The sequence below is a fragment of the Seriola lalandi genome, unplaced genomic scaffold, assembly GCF_002814215.2.
Source record: "Seriola lalandi dorsalis isolate HSWRI2012SDOR001 ecotype SW California unplaced genomic scaffold, Sedor1 jcf7180002054641, whole genome shotgun sequence".
Lineage (NCBI taxonomy): Eukaryota > Metazoa > Chordata > Actinopteri > Carangiformes > Carangidae > Seriola > Seriola lalandi.
The window spans coordinates 354624-370610 of NW_019525194.1; the positions used below are offsets into that span (position 1 = coordinate 354624).

At 40.8% G+C, this 15987-nt stretch overlaps 2 protein-coding genes across 2 annotated transcripts in view; one reads left to right on the plus strand and one right to left on the minus strand.

Moving 5' to 3' along the window:
• Window positions 1-11550, plus strand: part of LOC111665407 (prestin) — a 16815-nt gene extending 5265 nt beyond the window's left edge. Inside the window, 15 exon segments of the mRNA XM_023420396.2 lie at window positions 1647-1828; window positions 2119-2283; window positions 2469-2704; window positions 3503-3650; window positions 4522-4635; window positions 4766-4843; window positions 5035-5130; window positions 6338-6444; window positions 6605-6674; window positions 6783-6875; window positions 7949-8056; window positions 8626-8832; window positions 9043-9097; window positions 10652-10749; window positions 10751-11550. Coding sequence (XP_023276164.2) covers window positions 1647-1828; window positions 2119-2283; window positions 2469-2704; window positions 3503-3650; window positions 4522-4635; window positions 4766-4843; window positions 5035-5130; window positions 6338-6444; window positions 6605-6674; window positions 6783-6875; window positions 7949-8056; window positions 8626-8832; window positions 9043-9097; window positions 10652-10749; window positions 10751-10798 — 1805 coding nt within the window. The 3' untranslated portion in view covers window positions 10799-11550.
• psmc2 (proteasome 26S subunit, ATPase 2) lies at window positions 11514-15927 on the minus strand. Its single transcript, XM_023420398.2, has 12 exons — window positions 15753-15927; window positions 15396-15433; window positions 15189-15270; window positions 14947-15046; window positions 14504-14635; window positions 14320-14392; window positions 14009-14104; window positions 13669-13833; window positions 13467-13554; window positions 12576-12778; window positions 12313-12409; window positions 11514-11800 (listed from the first exon to the last, which is right to left on the minus strand). Exons 1-12 carry the CDS (start codon window positions 15820-15822, stop codon window positions 11643-11645), a joined length of 1302 nt encoding a protein of 433 aa, XP_023276166.1. The 5' UTR covers window positions 15823-15927; the 3' UTR covers window positions 11514-11642.
• Window positions 15928-15987: the final 60 nt, after the last annotated feature.

The window sequence follows — 15987 nt, forward strand, 5'->3', positions numbered from 1 at the left end:
TCTGTGATGTGATAACATTTAATATCCAAAAGGTCAAATACTGTAACTCAGGAAGGAGAGACTGTGAGCATATTTCCTGCAACTTGGCTGGTTGGTGGAGCAAACAACCATGAGGTTGTGATTCTAGTTATTCAAACTGTTAAAGAGATGTTGACTCAACTGTATGATCACTTTGGAGGTTGTAACTTGTGGTGCTGTTGGACTGTGTTGCATTAAAGAGGTATGTCTGTTTTTTAACAAACCCTCATTAATTTGAATGGGGTAGACAAAAATAATAGAAATACCTGTCAGTATAACACAGTGCAGTTCACCAGCACCACAAATTGCAGCCTCCAAATTGATCATAGGCTACAGTTGAATCAACATCTCTTTAGCACAGTTTCAAGAAAGGAGGAGTTATTGCAGGATTGCTGTCATTAGTCTGGATTAGTTTTAGCTAGATGATAAACTGACAGCTGAGTGTCAGTTTGCAAAAATGTCTAAACGCCATAGTTCTGGTCAGGATGTCAGATATCATGCATGTGGGACATGTAACTGAGACACTTAAATACAGTAGACTGGAGCCATTATTAAAGTTATTAGTCTCACATGCTTTTCCTACTATGACAAGTCAAAATGTCTGCTGTGAAAAAAAGTCCATTTAGAAGAAGAGTTGGCTGTTTATATGCACTCTTCTTCTTGCGCTGAAGACCTCCAGTATGAACAGCCAGAAGGTTTTACCCATAGGCTGTAAATAAATACGGACGTAGCCTCCATTTCAGTGACCTGCTCCACCGTCGCCACCTTGGCAGTGTCTGATTCTGCCCCTAGCTCTTGGCCATTAGAGGAACTGCAGTTTTTGGCATTTCAGTGTAGGCTTCATTTTTCAGCCCTGGAGGCTACTGCTTGGTTTTACCCCACCCAAAAGTGTTCTGTAGTTAGCACAGTACGCTCTGCTTTCAGTAGTTGTAGTTGAAACAGATGATAACGTTTAATGGAGTTTAAAAAAAAAAAATGGGGTAAAAAACTTTAAGGATAAAGCAGCTTCTTGTTTATCAGCAGTAGACACAGTTTTGAGGTGGAGTGAATCTGTTGTTGAAAGACAGAGATACCTGTTGCATTTTCTATTCCTCATTCTCTGGTTTTTATTTTAGTGCTCATGTTTTATGTTTCATTCAGTCGTTCACACTCACATCACATGGCTGTATATTTAGCACTGGTGGTGGAAAATCTGTTGCCAGTGTCAGTGTGACTTAATGATTTTGTACCACCATCAACCTTTTGAACAATATTTATTTTTGTGGTGTTAAATTACCTCCTTATGCTGTAAAGCTTCTTAATGTTTAGTCAGTGGCCTTTTCACACATCCAGGTGTTCAAACTGCCGACTGTCTGTCCCACACACTGGGGGGTCATTTAAAGATTCACAAGTTGCACAAGTCAATTTCAGTGACCCAAAACATCTCATCCATAAAGCTACTTTCTTTTCTAGAACAAGGTACAAGTCATTTCAAATGTCAGCTCTAACCTATGAGTCCATCTGATGAATTGGTACAACAAAAAAGAAGAGAGGGAGGAACTGAGCTGCTCAGAGGTCAAATACTTAAATGAAATAACAAGGTCAAACAAAATCACAGAGTAAGTTTTGTTTGTCTATGTGATCTGCAGGCACCTTCGCAGTTATAAGTCTGATGATTGGGGGTGTTGTCGTGAGAGAAGCCCCTGACTCAATGTTTTATGTCCTGCCTGCAAACGGATCCAACATGTCTGCTGTTCTGGACGTGGAGGCCCGTGACGCCAGGAGGGTCCAGGTGGCCGTAGTGCTCACGACCCTGGTGGGAATCATCCAGGTCAGTGTCAAAACAACCAACACACTCAGTGAGCAGCTGAGAGCTGCTGTCGATCTGCCTTCAACCCCCACAGAGTGTCTGTTTGGTTAGAACATCACAGTAACGTGATACAGTTTGCTCAAACTTCTCACTCAAAAATCACTTCATTCAAAGTAGCAGGACGTCTGAGTCACTGTTGACGCATCCAAGGCTTGATTTCATGTTTTTATTTGAAACAAAGATATTTAACTTGTCCTTATCCCCTTGCCTCTCTCTGCTCGCTTTCCTCATTTCTTTTTCCTTCCTGTCAGATCATCTTTGGTCTTCTCAGGTTTGGCTTTGTGGCGATCTACCTCACAGAACCCCTGGTGCGAGGCTTCACCACAGCAGCGGCTGTGCATGTTGTCGTCTCCCAGTTAAAGTACCTGCTGGGGGTGAAGACACAGCGTTTTAGTGGGCCCCTCTCTGCTATTTATGTGAGTTTAATGGCCTCTGGAGAGTTTGGAGGTGGGAGGAGCGTCCTTGTATCAATAGTTGGGCATCTTAGCTTTTTACCTTTTTTCAAGGTGTAGTTTTGTTGTTGTATGTTTGCTAAATCCAAAAAAATAGATCGCTTAAATGTATCATAATTGGTCAAACCGTCCTGTTTCTCATGCCCTAGAGCGTCAAGGCTGTGCTCAGTGACATCACCAGCACCAATATCACCACTCTCATCCTGGGCCTTGTGTGTATCGTCTTCCTGTATGGTGTGAAAGACATCAACGAGCGCTTCAAAAAGAAACTGCCCATTCCCATTCCTGGAGAGATCATTGTCGTCATCGTGTCAACCGGCGTCTCGTACGGCCTGTCTTTGTCAGAAGACTACAGTGTGGATGTGGTGGGGAAGATACCAACAGGGTAAGTTGTTAGGTTCTCATTGTCAGAAATGTCATGAATTTTAGAGACTTGTTCTTCGGATGGGATTTTTCTGACTTTGAGGTCTGAGTGTAGCATAGAACTTGTGTTAATCTATACTGAATAAATATAATTGCAACACTTTTGTTTTTGCTTCCATTTTTTATTAGTTGAAACAAAAGATCTAAGACTTTTTTCTATACACACTCTCTTTAATATTACATACAAATGTGTTGAAATCCGTGTTGGTGAGCGTTTGTCACTTGCCAAGATAATCCATCCACCTGCCCATGGCTGTTCAAATTGAAGGCCACTCTAAAATGTGCACTTTATTTTGAAAAAAAGACATTTATTTGTCACTGAGCTGTGGATTTCTAGGACAAGGGTTCTGATGCAAAATCATTTTTCAAAATAAAATTGCACATTCAAAGGAGCTTTTTATTGTGACCAGCCTAAGGCAAATGTGTGCAATAATCATGATTTGTTATCAGCATATGGATATGTCTCACCTGTTAGGTATGCAGAGGAGAAATGCTCACTGACACACATTTAAACACATTTATGAACCAGATTTTAGAGAAAGACACCTTTTGTGAGATTAGAAAAAGTATTTTATTTCAACTCATAAAAAATGGGGGCTAAAACAAAAGTGTTCTATTCTTTATATTAATTGTATTAATTTTGTAGCTTTGGGCCCTTGTTCTCCACGTCAATTCTGTAAAAGGAACCGTCATAAAATATAATATAAATATTTAAACACAGGGATCAATGTACTTCCAATGTTTTCCTATGTGTTATCAGGCTTCTCCCCCCCGCTGCCCCACAGTTCTCTCTGTTACCCAGTCTGGTCACAGACTCCTTCGCTGTGGCCATTGTAGGATTCTCAATGGGCATGTCACTGGCCAAGATCTTTGCCCTGAAGCACGGGTACAGTGTGGACGGCAACCAGGTGAGTGTAGACATCTGACAAGCTGCAGGTGCTGACACAATGAACTCTGTCATGGAGCAATATGTTTGCATGAAGTGTGTTACAGTAAGCTCCAGTAAGCTGATTTCCTAAAGATCATGTAAAAGAGAAACTCGGCTTTTATCTTTAATTGGAGTAAGGAACTAGAGAAACCTGATTTCCCTAGCTTTGATTTGTTCTGGAGAAAGCTGGTTTCTTGCCTTGTATGTGGTTATAGAATGAAGGGACAGTGCAGGTATGAAGGGAGTGATCATTAAATGTAGCAGCACTTTTATTTTAAATAATTCCAACCAAAACATGTTGCTGGTTAGTTACAGGTTACTACAGTATTATATCTCTCAGTAACCAGGTCTCTTGTTTTGTTTGGTCTGAGTTGCAGTGGAAACCAATGACCATGTTGTGTTTTTGTTCACGCAGCCCAAAGACAAGGAAACTAGACAACATAAACACCAGTCATATGGTTTTGACAATCAAGACTAGGTCACAACATTAAGAAGACCTTATTGCAGTATTAATACGCTGTATGATAGTAGTACTAGGCATAAAATACAAAAGAAATTAGAAATAAATCTAATTTCATAATATAAATATGATGGCATATAGCTGATATCTGGCACACTGGACTGCCTGTAGAAGAGAAGTCAGTTTAACTTCAGCTAAGCTTGATCATCCTGTCCTTGATGTCCTTGATGGCGTGGTTGACCTCTGGAGTTCAATATCATTTGCAAGTATCAACATCTGCCTCCTTCTTATCTGCAAACTGTAGTGAAGTATTTCTTCACTGCCTAACAAGCTGCAGGAAAAGTTCACATTTTCATTCCACTAAATTTGGCTACACTTGCTCTGCTTTCAGGAACTGATTGCTCTCGGTCTGTGTAACCTCGTCAGCTCTTTCTTCCAAACCTTCGCCATCACTTGTTCCATGTCAAGAAGCCTGGTGCAAGAGAGCACAGGAGGAAAAACACAGGTAACACACACACACACACACACACACACACACACACACACCCACTATCTAACTCTAAATTAGTGTCGTAAAACCATAATTACAGTAAGAGATAATACTGACACAGTTATCGCTTTGTGTGTTTGTTCAGATCGCAGGGCTGCTGGCGTCTCTCGTGGTGCTGCTGGTGGTGGTGGCCATCGGTTTTGTCTTTCAGCCACTCCCTCAGGTGGGTGAAGCTGTGGAGCTCCAGCTTCTCGTCTGGCAGCTCGCGGTCAAAGGCGGAGCTGCAGACACTTTCATTTTCTTCTCAGACTGTTGAACAATAACTACAACAGTAGAAAAGACTGCCAGTGTTTTCTAATGGGTTTCTGTATAGTTTTGTTCTGATGTTGTATTATCTTCTGTTCTGTTTCTCAGACTGCGCTGGCTGCCATCATCATGGTGAACTTGTTGGGGATGTTCAAACAGATCAGAGACATTCCTACTCTATGGAGGACCAGTAAGATTGAGCTGGTCAGTGTGTGAAATCAAACTTAACATCAGAAATGGCAGAAACCTGCTGATGCAAAATGAGCTGATCTGCGTCTTATTCTGTACTTTTTAATTCACTGTGGTTCTAGATGAATGTGATTTAAACTGCATGTCGTAATAATCTTGTTACCATGAGCAACACATCCTGTGTGTGTAATAAGAATACAATGACTTACTTGAATGTGGCTTCAAAACATTAGAGATTGTCTGCTAATATAAGTAAGCATTTTGGCCAAGTTACAGAAATGGTGGAACACAGGCCCTCTTACTTTACAGCAAAAATAGGAAGAAAAACTTAAGTGTTTTTTTATGTACAGTATGAGAAACTTAGTTTGCTTGTGACGCAAGGCAAACCTCAGAAGGATTCTTGACAGTAAAGGGAAATCCAATCTCATCAAAGTTCAGTTCAACTCCATGGTCCACCTTGACAGAAAACCATATAGAGTTAAACATAGTTTAACATAGATTTGTAATCTTTGTTTCACTTTTCGAAGTTGATAGGTACATTTTTAGAACAAAATGAAGGTCTGAGGGTTACAAATTTGCAAGTTTGAGGTGTTTAAAGGTCCCACATTTTCCTCTTCTCCTTTGTTTTATTAACAGTGTTGATGCATAAGAAGATATATTTGTGGTTTTAAGAACCAAAAACCATCTCAATGTAGTTTTACATCTCCTCTCCCAGGCTTCTCTCTGGAGCTCTAGTAACAACAGGTCAGAGAGCCAATCAGAAGAGAGGAGACTCTGAGCCTCTCTTTGGGCATGGCTGAGAGTGGTGCCTGCCTTGTTGTGACATCCAAAAGGTCCAGAAGTCCTGACGGCTGGTTTTAAGGCTCAGTTTCTAAATACAGGCTGTGTGCATTTTTCTTTGGACTGAGGCTTTTATACTTTCACAGTACATTAATATAGAACATAGACCTGCTTTATAATCAAACAACAGATGGACGTTTACCTTTATACTGTATCGGACCTTTAATGTATCATTTTAAACATCAGTCGATCATTGTCAGGTTAAATGTGATGTCTTTCTATCCTTACTGAAAGAAAAAGAGGCATGAGAAGCCTCCATCACATGCCTTTGTGTGACAGTCTTTCCCTCTCATAGGAAGAAAAGAGGATGTAGCTATTTGTGTTTTACCTGTGTTTTAATGCTCATGTTGGTTTATATCTGTTCTTCTCTTTTCTCTCTCAGGCCATCTGGCTCGTAGCCTTTGTAGCATCTGTGCTGTTGGGCCTAGATTACGGCCTCCTGGTGGCGGTCGCATTCGCCATACTAACAGTCATCTACAGAACACAGAGGTACTGATGATTTTCAGTCTGAAAATGAATGCCACATATCATAGCATGTAAATACAGGCTTGAGCGGTGCTCCATGCATGTTAGCAGAAGAATGTGGTGTTCACACAATACAATACCTACCTACACTGAAGTGCTTCTGATGTCTCTTTTTGTGTTTTAGCCCCAAAAGTGCTGTTTTAGGCCACGTTCCAGGTACTGGGCTGTACTGTGATGTGGATGAGTATGAAGAGGTGAGTCTATGAAAAAAAAAAAATACACCATGTCAGTCTGAACCCAGGGTAAAAGTTTCCCACCCTGTCTGTTGCTCTGAACGTTTGTGATTTGTGTTTTGTTCCCAGGCTGCTGAGTACGAGGGGATTAAGATTTTCCACTCCAACTCGTCAATCTACTTTGCCAACAGTGACCTTTATGTGAACACCCTCAAGGAGAAGGTAATCCTATCCAGTGTGTGTGTGTGTGTGTGTGTGTGTGTGTGTGTGTGTGTGCGCGCGTGCATGCATATACTTATGTGTGTGTTTTTAGAGTACTTTACAGGAGGAAAAACCTTATCCCATTTTTTTATTATTATTGTTTTCCACATCTATTATCAGTGGACTTAAACTGTTTCTCACCAGGTTTTGAAAGGTGAAATTATCTACAATTTACAAATGTTGTTACCATGTAGGCTGTTATTACTGTTACCCAGGGACATGTAATTATATGGATTTGAAAACAATTTTGTGGCAGATTCTTTAAGAGCAGCAGTCCTTCATGCAAGTTATGATGTTCAGTTTTTATTCAAACTGTTTTAGAGATGTTGTTTCAACTTCATGATCATTTTGGAGGCAGCAGTTTGTGGTGCTGTTGAACTCTATTGCGTTATAGAGACAAGTGTTTCTATTATTTTGTCCATCCCCTTTATGTTAAGGGTAGGCTAAGTAACAGATAAATAACAGTTGAACAGCATCACAAACTATGTCCTCCAAAAGTGATCACACAGTTGAATCAACACATCTTTAAAACAGTTTGAATAAAAACTGAACATTATAACCTTCATGCAGGAGGATTTATTGCAGGACTGTTTTGGTAGGTGTTTCTAATAAACTGACTGGACTGAGTGTATTTGGCCATTTGATTAAATCTGTAATTGTGTAAACAGTGTTGAAACTGAAAACACTGTGGAGCACAATGTAGAATAAAATAATACCAGTGACAAGGAACACACATAATAATAATAATAATAATAATAATAATGATAAGTCTTTAGTCCATGAGTCTTTTCTAAGAACCCTCCTAGTGCAATGCTGACAGTTAACAGAAGAATTAAAAGCTGCTTATAGAAGGATGTTTTGAGTAGTGTTTCAAACTGGGATACTGACTTAGCAGTTAGATGAGAAAATCAGTACCACTCACATGACTGTGCGGTAAATGATGGTCATTCATAGGGACTGTGGTGATGGATCCGTATCTAATGATCTGGTTTTCAACTAGTCAATGTGTGTCACTGTTGTTGATGTCTTAACAGACAGGCGTAAACCCTGAACACATACAAGCTGCTCGCAAAGCCATAAAAAAACAGAAGGAGAAGAAGGCAAACAGCAGCAACAACTCTCCATCCAAGATCTGTGTCAAAGTGAGTTGTCCTCCTCCTGTCTTCTCTCCCTGGTTACACGTTGTGTGTATGTACACTGTCACATTTGTTGACGGTGTAAATATGACGCACGCAGCATATTTGCGTTAGCGTGTCCATCGTGTTGGGGACATGGCTACTTATGTACAGTAGCCATGTTCCTCAGGCCTCAGTTGCCCTTTAGAATTTCTGCACTCAGCTTTCTGCACTCAACTTTTAAGGAAATGATTGAACTTTTAAGGCAATGATTGAACTGAGTGCAGAAATTCTGTCAAGAAAAACAGTAAAGTCAGTAAAATATAAAGAACATGTATTGTATCCAACGCATGGTTACTTGTAGTAATAGTGAAGGGGAAAAAGACATTTTCATCATGCTATCTAGACATATATTTGCAAAGCTTACACCTACTTAAAACCCCATAGGTACAATTGGACATTTCTGTGGCTCCTCGCAGTTTTAGTATCAAAAATACACAAAACTAACCTGTTATTTATCACATTGTTTTAGCCCAGGATACCTTCTGGCTTGTTGAAATCCAAAGCTAAAAATCAGCCTCTTTGATTGGTTCTAGTACAAGAAGGAGGAAGTGACCCACGAGGTTGTGTCCTACAACAACGTGGCGGAGGAGCAGAGAAACGGCCGATCGGGGGACAGATGCAGCATGTCAGCCTCGGAGCAGTCCATCTTCCTTAATCCTCCGAGCACCGTCCACTTCATCATCCTGGACTGGACGCCCGTAAACTTCATCGACTCTGTGGGAGCCAAAGCCATCAAACAGGTCCTTCCTTTTTCTCAGTGGAGGCTGTTTTCAATGTCAGGGTCACTAAAACAACAGAACATGTACATGTTCAAATCTTTACGTGTTTGCTCATGTGCTGCTGCACTTTCAGTTCAGGAAAGCTTGTAGGATTCTTCAGTTGTAGAAGTCTGTTGTGTAAACAGACCTTCATCTTATTTTCACCCAGTAAGTCTGTGTCTGTTTCAACAGGTCATTAAAGACTATGCAGCCGTTGATGTCCTGGTGGTTATAGCCGGCTGCAGCAGTAAGTAATCATGATGATTTTTGTGTATAAGTGTATCAGTGGATGCTACTGCAGTTTTATGAGACACTCACTGATGTATTTTAATAGTTAATAAACATATGGAGCTCAGTTGCACAGAGGAATAAGATATATCATTATTTGGTCTTTTACTGAGAAAAGAGGACAAATACACAGTAGATCAGGGGTCTTCAACCTTTTTTACTCTGAGAGCTACTTTGACAAGATAAAAAGGGCTGAGAGCTCCTCATGTCTGACATTACTGGTCACATTTATTCACATATTGTATCAAAACACTCAAACTGATCTCCTCAGATGAATAAGATTAAATTATCAAGTCATTAAATATCAACATTCAAAAACATCTCAAACACACATCAGACAAAATTCTGAGTCAGGATTCAGTCAAACCTGAACACACAGACATGAGAACACCACTGCAAATAAACCTCCGTAAATCTAATTAGAGATCAGAGAAAGAAGAAGTTCCTCAGTCAGTGATCAGTAATAGTTGTCAGTACCAATGGTACATAACAAACAGGAACTTAAAATAGATCATTCACTACACTTTATTTTACAAAATGTAAACAAACATGGACTGAAAAAAACACGGTTTAACTCACTGTATCCATGACAACATGTTTCCTGTTTGTTGGAAAGTGCAGTTTATCTGTTCTGTTATCAGAAGAGTTGCTATCATTAGCATTAACATACTAGGGAAAGGAAAGGTTTATTAGATAGACCTCGCTAAAACCAACCCAGGGTAGATTGCATATTAGAAACACTTGTTAGTATAACAGTGTAACAGCCTCCAACATAATAACCTTCATTAAGGAGGACTTCTTGTATTAGACTGCATTAGTTTTAGCTAGTTGTTCCTAATAAACTGACAGCTGAGTGTCAGTTGCTTGAGAAAGGCCCTCTGATCTCCACAGCAGAATTACACTGAGTAACCAGCTCACTATAATCTAATCAGGAGAATCAGGGGAGGAGGAATCTGGTCGAGATGAATCTTTTTCATTGTTTTTGGTCTTTGGCCGAAACACATCTCTGATCTACTTGTATGATCTGAAGCATCCAGACCTGAGGTCCTCTGGGACACGTTAACTCAGTGTTCCCAGAATCACAACCAAACAAGGTGAAGCAGATTTTATTTTCTTTGCTCCTCACCTGTGGAACAAACTACCTGAACACCTGAGATCAGCTGAATCTGTCAGCTCATTTAAATCAGGGTTTAAAACATTGCTATCTGCTGCAGCTCATCAATAAATCACATACATAACATCTTTTTAATCTTGTGCATTTGCTTTCTGTTAGTGTCTTTTATCACTGCAGCACTTCTTTTAAAATGGTGTCTTAAGTTTCCTACCTGATTTTATGCAATCTTGATATGACTTATTCAAATATATTTATTCAAATTTGTTTTTATTGTTTTCCAATGCTATTTTAATGTCATCTTAATGTTCTATTGTTTAAGTATTTCCATGCCTCTGGAAAGCACTTTGAATTGCCTTGTGTCTGAATGGTGCTACTCTACACTCTGCTTTAATCTACTAGGAGGCCTATTGGTTGAGCTGGACACCTTACAGTTCTTCACGGGGGTCATGACCACAGACATGGTGTTCCCCACAGTCCATGACGCCGTGCTACACTGTCAACACTCACTCCCACCCAGCAGCTGCTCCGGCCAATGAGACGACCTGACGAGACGTCTTTGACCGAGATCGAACCGCAGCAGCAGTCCTGACACAAAACAACTGAGGCAAACCCGACAATAGGAGTGATGAGCAATCAGCAATCATCTCCTTCTCATGAAGCACTCCAGATTTTGACAACCTTGTGAAAGTGCCCAAAGCAGCAATACAGAGGGCAGCTTTGAGGCTTTTATTCAATCAGAAATCCAGGACTAAATTTCCAGCTGAGGAACCTACAGCCTTATTCCTGTATATCCTCTCTCTCTCTCTTTCGGGAGGGTTGCACTTTTAACATATTTTTGTAATTGTGTTTAAGTTGTCACTGTTCTGCTGGGAGAACTGAGATTTAAAGTTAAGCTGCTGCTTTTATCCAAGAAACTTGTGAAACAGTCCAGAAGCTGTCTCTCATCATCATAATGCTGGTATCAAATGTTAATGGTTACTGAGAAGTTGTGTACTGATAGTCAATATGGTTTCAGCTGCATTTCTGTGTAATGCTGTATTTAAACCAGCAGAAATAACCATCACTGGTCACATGTAGTGTCATATTTGTTACATTTTCACTGCTGTTTGAGTCTGAATCCAACACAAATGTTATATAACAGTCTGTCAGTTGATATTTTAGCATAAAACCTGTTTTATTTCTAAAAAAAGCTTTAGTTGTTACTGTCTTACACGGGAGGCCTTTAAAGTTACCATGTGGTTATTTTACAAAGCACTGAGACTTATATTTGGAATAAACTTTATTTTTAAGTGAACAAATGACAATGAAGGACAATGTTTTAACGCAGTTTTTTGCTTCTTTGATGATAAAAAGGCAAAGTGGAAACTCTCACAAACAGGCACACACACGCTCAGTTGTAGGTCATGTATCTGGGAGTGGCGCTGAACTTGGCGTAGGACTTGATGACCTTGTTAACGGCCTCCAGGAAGTCTTTCTCTGTGGCGATCTTCCTGCGGGCTCTGATGGCGAACATGCCTGCCTCTGTGCACACGCTGCGGATCTCAGCGCCTGGAAGGAAACACGTCACATTTTGCTTACAGAATGAACAGGAAGTTCAGTCGTTGTAGAATACCCTCTAATTTTGGAGATTTCCCGGTTTTGGTTGAGATACTTGTATATACCACAGGACAGTAACAACCTTAAAAACCCAGTGAACGGTGACGATGCACCGTTCACTGGATTTGAAGATTTATGAAGAATGAGAATTTGAATCTGTTAAGTCAAAGACATGGTTTTCTTTGGACAGTGACAGAGTTATGTGACAGTTCACCCTTGTGGCCAAACATCAGTACTACAGACACTGAGTGCAGACTGGAAGTCTTATGCACACTAGCTGCAACTGAGAAGAATTACAGACTCCAAATGTTTATCCATGTCCCTGTGAGCCTGGAATGAACCAAACGAGCTACAGAAGTAGAAGCTGTTTTAATAAGCATATCAGTGAGGATGAAGAGAGGTGGGAGATCTAGTGAGAATGTGAAGGACAGATCAGGGACTGAATGCTGCTGTGTCAGTCTTACCAGTGCTGTTGGGACAGAGGCGAGCCAGCAGCTCAAAGCGAATGTCTCTCTCCACACTCATAGAGCGGGCATGGATCTTGAAGATGTGTGTGCGACCCTTAAACACAAAATGAACAGGAGTGAGGTCAAGAAGTTCGTGAGAGGAAAATGACTCTTGTAAGCAGCTACAGAGTTAGAAAAATACATAAACGTGAAGTAGAGATGAGCAGATATAACCCAATGTCATGATGGTGTTATTGTTGACTGATAAGAATATAACTTACCTCCAGGTCAGGCAGGCTGAACTCGATCTTCCTGTCCAGACGTCCGGGTCTCATCAGGGCTGGGTCCAGTGTGTCCGGTCTGTTGGTGGCCATCAGAACTTTGATGTTGCCACGAGGGTCGAAGCCATCCAGTTGGTTGATGAGCTCCAGCATGGTCCTCTGGACCTCGTTGTCTCCTCCGGCGCCGTCATCAAAACGTGCACCTGTAAGGTACAAACACAGCACGAGGGAGGATCGTATTTATCTTAAAATTGATTCTACAATTATATAAATTTTATTACAATTCAGTTTGGCTCTTTACATTGCTTTTAAAAATAACAATCAATATTTCATGATAGGACAAAAGACAACATTTTTTATGTAGAGCCAACGCATCTGGCATTAGAACCTTATTTCACTCTTTTCAAACTAAATAAGTTTCAGCCACACACCTTTCTGAGCTGCACTGCAGTAACTGAGTGGAGACAAGAGACTCCTCTGTGTGCAGCCACCAGCTAGTGTCTACTAATTGCCTGCACTTGAGGTGTTTAGGGGACATCTGTAAACTTTAGATACAGAAAATTGGGTTACACTCTCCCCCTCTAAACTGCATGATTCTGTGGATGCACATCGGTCACACAATGTGTCACCCAGCAAAAGTAAATTCTCAAACTGGGGGAAACACTGTAAAAAATACCATCACCAACAATGGAGTCAGAGTCCCCTAATGGGACGGGAGGGGACAGGAGTCATTCTTCTGGGATTGGGACAGGAGCGTAAATCCACTCCAGTGTCACCCTCTGGTTAGAATCACCAACAAGCACTGTTTCGGCCATATTCAAAGGATCACACAACAACCATAAATATAACATTTTAACACATAGAAGAATGGGACATTGGGGCGAGCTTTACCTCCAATGGCATCAATTTCATCAAAGAAGATCAGACAGGCCTTCTTAGTGCGGGCCATCTCAAAGAGCTCACGCACCATCCTGGCTCCCTACAAACAAACACAGACGGGAGAAAGAAAAATATTTAATCTTTTTGTCCACATTGACAATTAAAGAGCTGCTACTCTTTGACCTGGGAGCTCCTCTAGCCTCTGCAGTCTCACCTCTCCCACATACTTCTGCACCAGCTCGGAGCCGATGACTCTGATGAAGCAGGCGTCCGTCCTGTTGGCCACAGCTCGGGCACACAGGGTCTTTCCTGTTCCAGGGGGCCCGAACAGCAGCACACCTTTTGGGGGCTCAATACCCAGATTGACAAACCTCTCAGGCTGGTGAGGAGAGGAAGAAGGTAAGTGTTAATGATCAGTAGAGGATGGAGGTATGTGTCTGTAGTCTCTTGCACATGGCAGAGAGGAGACGTTTTATTCTGGACAGGTGTTAGAAAAACCCCCAGAAGCGGACTGGATTTCCATAAATCGACGAGGAGCGTTTGTGAACACTCACATGCAGCAGAGGGGTCTCAACCACTTCTCTCAGCTTCTCGATCTGCTCCTTACATCCACCAACATCACTGTAGGTCACATCAGGCTTCTCCTCCACCTACATTTGGACAAAGAGTCATTATTAGAGCTGAAAAGGATTCCTGCATGAAATACTGCAGCTTCTTTTTCATCTGGAAATTGCAGCATTCATTATATATTCATTTTAAATGTCCTAGAAAAATAATTCCAAATTTTCTGTCCAAAACTTTTATTTTGATATGTAACAAGCTCAAACAGTGATATATTCATATGAGCCCTTGTGTGGATTCATACCTGCATCATGGTGACAGTGGGATCAATCTTTGGAGGCAGAGGAATATGGATCTGATACTTGTTTCTGTCAACACTGGAAGAGATTGTTTCACAAGATAATTAACACAGATAAATGTGATGACATGTTAATGATATTTGATACTTATAAATATATTATATAATAATAATAATAATCGTGCCTCACCCAACTCTCATGCCCTCCTCGATGTCAGTTGGAGCCACCTGGTCGCTCAGGTCCACCACAAACTTGGCAAACTGTTTGACATTGATTATGTATTTTGGGTCCTCTGAGTCTGCGTTGATGATCTTTGTGCATCTGTGGGGACAGAAAAAGATAATTATAAATTTCAAAACCTTGTGCAAATGGAAGTTAGGAGAGGTTTTGATACAGCAGCAACACCGTTCTATAAGATACTGCCTTGAGCTTGATTTTAATATTGATTGAATGTAGTCTTGTCCTGGTTATAACAGCAAATGCCTCTCAGTCCATATTAAATTAAATATTGCACAGATCGGAAATGTATCCAAACATACTTCCAAATTATTGTGTTTTGTCGCACAAGTACACATTAATATTGACTCAAACATACTTTGATCGCTTTACAGTTACAACCCAGTTTGCTTTACCTTGCCACCTGCAGCGGCTGTTCACTCTGCAGAGTCTGCTTGTCAGCAGCAAGATCCCAGAGAGCTGGTGGAGCCAGGCCAGTGTCTGACTCCTTGATGCCTGGCAAAGCCAAAACAAACACAGTAGAAAGCAGCCAGTCAGTGGGTTTCTCACAAAATCTGAGAAAATGGCAACCTTTTCCACTGTCACCAACAAACAGCTCTGTTGTCATTAAAAGTGTATTTATGGCTCTATCACGCACCTGTCAGCTCGTTGATCTTTTTGAGCAGCTGCTGGATGTCATCTTCCACTTGTTTGATCTGTCTCGAGTAGGTGCTTTGACCCTGGCGATAAACAGCGAGCAACGATTTAGTTCAACTTAGAATGATTAATAATTCACATTTGGCCAATTTTACAGCTTAGACACGTTGATCAGAATTGGTGCAAAGCTTTCTAAGGTTATACTTACATAGGTTTTCAGCAGCGCAATGTCCCCTTCATCCAAAGCTGTGATAAAGATGAAAACAACATCAATGATTTTGCACTCTGACAATGTCAGTAGGCCGCTAGCATTGGTGTCGGACCGAGCAGTATAGTTTATCTCATACATGTTTACACATTTTATGTTAGCGTTAACTATTTACACCAAAGACATCTTAAAATGTATGTTTACTGAACGACAACAGTTATTTTAGTTTGTTGTAAACAGTAGCAGTTTGTTCAACGAGCTGAGCAAACGTTAGCTCCGGAGCTAATATTAGTTAGCTCCTTGACAGTAAAGAACATTTGACTGTTTTTAAGAATTTAATGTTATTTTTACACATACCTCTGATAGGTGCGTCATCCTTTTCCTCTTCCTTTGTCTTCCTTTGGTCATCTCCCAAATAATCCGGCATATTTAATCTGAATAAAGTGTTTTTCACAGATAGACTGAGCTGCTCCGGCAGCTAAACTGAACAATTACACAGCAGCTTTGCGTTTCCGCCGCTGTGTGCCAGTCACCGGAAATACACGCCGGAACTTTATTGAAGATGTACCACCAATAAAAAATACTATATATA

Bases quoted from the DNA above. Each gene is read 5' to 3' on its own strand.
- psmc2 (XM_023420398.2), bottom strand. From the start codon at position 15,822: ATGCCGGATTATTTGGGAGATGACCAAAGGAAGACAAAGGAAGAGGAA. The intron at 15,434-15,752 runs GTATGTGTAAAA...TCTTTATCACAG, and splicing joins GGATGACGCACCTATCAGAG to CTTTGGATGAAGGGGACATT. The intron at 12,410-12,575 runs GTAAGTTATATT...TTTGTGTTTAAG, and splicing joins TCAGCCTGCCTGACCTGGAG to GGTCGCACACACATCTTCAA.